The sequence below is a fragment of the Glandiceps talaboti genome, chromosome 12 (assembly GCF_964340395.1).
Source record: "Glandiceps talaboti chromosome 12, keGlaTala1.1, whole genome shotgun sequence".
Taxonomy (NCBI): Eukaryota; Metazoa; Hemichordata; class Enteropneusta; family Spengelidae; genus Glandiceps; species Glandiceps talaboti.
In genome coordinates this window covers 230,723-235,121 of record NC_135560.1, presented here as the reverse complement: position 1 = coordinate 235,121, position 4,399 = coordinate 230,723, and the positions used below count along the sequence as shown (strand labels likewise).

General features: G+C 33.8%; 1 protein-coding gene across 1 annotated transcript; it reads left to right on the top strand.

The window, feature by feature from the left end:
- Positions 1-3,044: 3,044 nt before the first annotated feature.
- Positions 3,045-3,812, top strand: LOC144443579 (uncharacterized). Its single transcript, XM_078133117.1, has one exon. It carries the CDS (start codon positions 3,045-3,047, stop codon positions 3,810-3,812), a length of 768 nt encoding a protein of 255 aa, XP_077989243.1.
- Positions 3,813-4,399: the final 587 nt, after the last annotated feature.

Here is a 4,399-nt window from a genome sequence, read left to right as displayed (position 1 = left end):
CATGTATACTGACCCAACATTTTGTAACAAGGCCACACAAAAAATACTACGAACAACACTAACAAAACCAAACATTTAAACCAAAAACACAATTACAACACATACATTTGTATCTTAAAATGTAATATAGATGTCGACTAATTGTTCATATTAACTTTACCTTGTTAGTTTCACTTCAATTGACCTTTTGGCACTTGGTTATATTTAGATCTGTATTGCTTAAATACAAACTAAGGTACACACTCTTTAACAAAACGAAGACTAGTGTATCCTTACGGGAGGAATTCAGTTTACATCTGGTCTATATTTACCTTATATTAAAATCTTAACTACTTCACTTGCACTTGCAACGATTTATGTTAATATTTTAAAACAGATATATCATATATTCAAATGTTGATAACCCTACAGCGCATTTCTTCCTTTTGAACATACGTGTGTACGATTGTATCCTTTACCCCAACAGAAAAGTGATTTCAAACCTTTTTTCTGTTCGTCAGACTTCATACTATTATGAAGAGCTCATTCGTTTTTCAAGTTATATTTAAACAAAGCTGGCAAACTGTGATAAAAACCATTCTATTGGTCGACAAATATATGGAGCACGTCGTACATGGGACTCACAACTTCCCTCTCCTGAGAGCGTCGCCGCCAAGACCTTTCTCAAAATCCATTTCGACGAGCGAATCAGGTTGCGAGATTGGTGTTCGAAACAGGGGAAGCAAACTGATTCGCTGAAAGTCAGAAGTCCTAAAAGCAATATGGCAGCCGCCAACTCCACACACAGATAGGCCTAGGCCTAGCGCGATTAGCGTTCACCTCTCAACAACTGGTAATGCTGACATACAACTTCACAGCCTTTATTTGGAGTTGACACGATCAACAGTGGATGACGAGAATACAATGTGGAGAAACAACTATCGGTAAGTATTTTGGTGTGTTACTGTATGAGTATTATATCAAGCTTTCTATGTGCTGTTAGGTTTATCTTTATTGACTTTAATCATCATCATGTTAATTTCTCTTTTTAGCGCCAAATTTGACAGCACTGTCAGCAGACGACAGATAGACCAGATCAAATGTTCAGTCAGTTCTGATGTATTGTTGGTTGATACTTGCGTGGCACATAAAAGTCGCAAAGTTGCGTTATAAAATCAAGCATCATGGAGTTCAATGAAGCATTACGACTGGCTCTCCGACGATTTGATCCAACAATTTCTTTAAAAGATCAACAGATTAATGCGATCCAAAATATTTACGATGGCAATGATGTAGTTGTTGTCCTTCCAACCGGATATGGTAAATTGATTATATTTCAGTTATTGCCATACATTATTTCTATGAAGAAATTCGGACACTGTGACCCATGCAGGTGTATGGTTCTTGTCATCTCTCCATTAAATGCTCTGATTCGCGACCAAATAGATCCGTGAAAGTGGTTTACGGGCTTGTAGCTTAGATGCCAGAACTTGTGATGTCACTGATGATGGCGAGGTGCAGTTGTGTATGGGAGACCACTTTATTGACATTGAAAAGGGGAACGCCAACATACTATTTGCGCACCCAGAGGCAATAGTTTCGAGTAAAAAAGGTCGTGCCCTACTGTTAAAACACAGAGAAGAGTTGTAGCCGTTGCTGTCGATGAAGCCCATTGCTGTGTTGACTGGTGAGTAAAACTATGTTTTTTGATAGTCCTTGGGGATGCCTTAAGCTTACTGTTATTTATAACTGTCAACATCAGAACAAGATGATGGAAATTGTATACATGTATCTCACAGTAGTGTCCCATTTTTAAATTTACCTTCATGTTTTAATGTAAATTTGGTATGTAATAGACGGTGTCATATGGAAAACTTATCATTGTATTATCTTTTCTTTTTATATACTACCAGTAGCATTATTTCATGCATGAAAAACAATAAATCCATATCTATGGAAACCACTCAAACATATTTTCTTTGTCAAAACACAATGACTGTGTTGGAGAGTTAATAATGTTGTCTACTTGCTGAATGATTTTGGAAAATCAGTAGATAAGGTGGATACATTTACAATGTGCTTCTAATGAGAGCCATTATAGTATAATTTATACATATATGTACACATACAATTTTATTAAATTTGTGTAGTTCTCTAGTATCTTTTAGTTTAAGCTTATGAAATTATTTGATAAAGAGCTTGATTTGCTGGTTTTTTTCCCTAAGTACTAATACATTAAATTCTAGGTTAAAATGTAATATTTTTACCATGATAGTAGACAGAGATCAATAGATGATTTAAAAAAATTATTTTGAAAGAAAGTCGTAGATTTAATGTGTCGCATTTCTTTTTAGAGGAATTTCTTTGATTGCAATTTAAAGTGACCATATAGATGACAAATGGATAGTCATTTTGGATTTTTAATCCATAAAACAGCATCCACAAAAAAGCTATGTGAAAGAGAGTCGACCAAATCTTTGTTTGTAACTCAATACATTACAGAAAGCTAAAAAGTGTTAAAAAGTTTGTTATTCTACATACAATAGCAAATGTTTTGAACATTTTTTAATGTTTTGCAATACTTTGAATTAGGAACAATGATTTAGTATTCATTTTGTATCTTTATGCACATTGCTTTTTAAAGTATAAAAACATAGTAGAGCTGTCTTAAGGATTAAAAATCGATTTGTCATCGAAATAGTCACTTTAAAGTGAAATGGGTATTCAAACTTTTAAGAATTTGTCATTGAAGGGAAACCTTTTAAGGATGCTGGCTCTCGTATTTTTTAAAATGTTTTTTAGACTATTATACATAAGATGTAAATGTGAACATTTTAAGTAGAATAATTTCTCATGTACTATGTGATCCCTGACCATCAATCTGGTGAAAGTGTATATCATCTGTACTCAGGTGTTTCATATGCTTCGGTGTTATTGTAAATTACCATCTCCCTTTTTTTTCCTTTCAGGGGTCACGACTTTCGCCCTGACTACTCACGTCTGTGTGTTTTAGCCTCACTTTTTCAAATGTTCCTCATGTGGCTTTAACGGCAACAGCAACAAAAATGTATGAAGAGTCCATTGTCTCAACAATGTGTCTCAATAAACCAACTGTAATCCGAGAAAACCCAAACAGACCAAACATAACTTATCAGAAATGTTCACGACCTCCACGGGGGAAAGATAGTTATCATTCAATATTAGAGCCACTAGCAGTAGAATTGAAAGAGAAAAAACTTGACTTTCCATTGACTTTTATCTACCTTCCACTAGAATGGTGTGGCTATGGCTATGTTTTATTTTCTCGCATTCTTGGCTCTGATCAATACCAACCACCTGGATGTGATGAAATTCCAAAGTTTAGACCACAAACAGAGATGATGAAAGCTGAAATTCTATCTTCATTGAGCTCATCAAAATGTTCACTGAGAGTTGTATTTGCCACTGTAGCTCTTGGTATGGGCCTTGACTGCCCTCGTGTTTATCAAGTCATACATATTGGTGTACCAAGGACAATGGAAAGTTACTTTCAAGAAACTGGAAGAGCAGGAAGAGATGGGAAAAATGCCAAGGCTATACTGTACTATAATAATATTGACATTGCCGTTAACAAAAAGGACATGTCTGATGCTATGACTATGAGAGAATATTGTAAAAACGATAGTGATATTTGTTTAAGGAAACTGTTGTTGAATTATTTTGATTTTGATAAACCTGAAACAGAGCTACCAAGTCATTTGTGCTGTAGTGTATGTGAAAAGTCTTGTTCATGTTTGTCATGTAACCAAGTTAGAGATCTGGAAGTAGATTTATCTATGTTTAACACTGAATAAGATCACTATCTGAATCAGAAATAACGCTATAAAATAACTTGTATTCATGGAACTATGAATATGTGTAGATAAATATCAGACATGTTTACATGAACTTTAACGAAAACTCTGTACATAGCAAATGACGTAAGCCAAGTGGTTAAAATTTATACCAAGTATGTATATATTTCCAACCTGATGTGACAAAAAAACACATTTTTCATGTACAAGAAATCATTGAAACCCCCCCCCTGACCTCACCGAAAATGTGAAAATGTTTACAGAAATTTTTGATATACTACTGTAAACTCAAAACGAAACTAGATAACGAAAATTTAAACATCCAGAAAAAAATGTTGTTTTTTTTATTTATTTATTCTAAATAATATGTTGATGTTGAAAAATATCAGTTTGACTTTAATGAAATAAGAAATTGAAATAAATAGCAGTCTATATCCATACAGACAGTATTTGTTAAACTTCATACAGACAGTATTTGTTAAACTTCATACTTATACTAGACTAAATAAAAAGTTGCTTTAGATACTGATAATATATGTCTCTATTGTCCTAAATCCACTTGCTATTATTTTTTACATCTCCCAGGA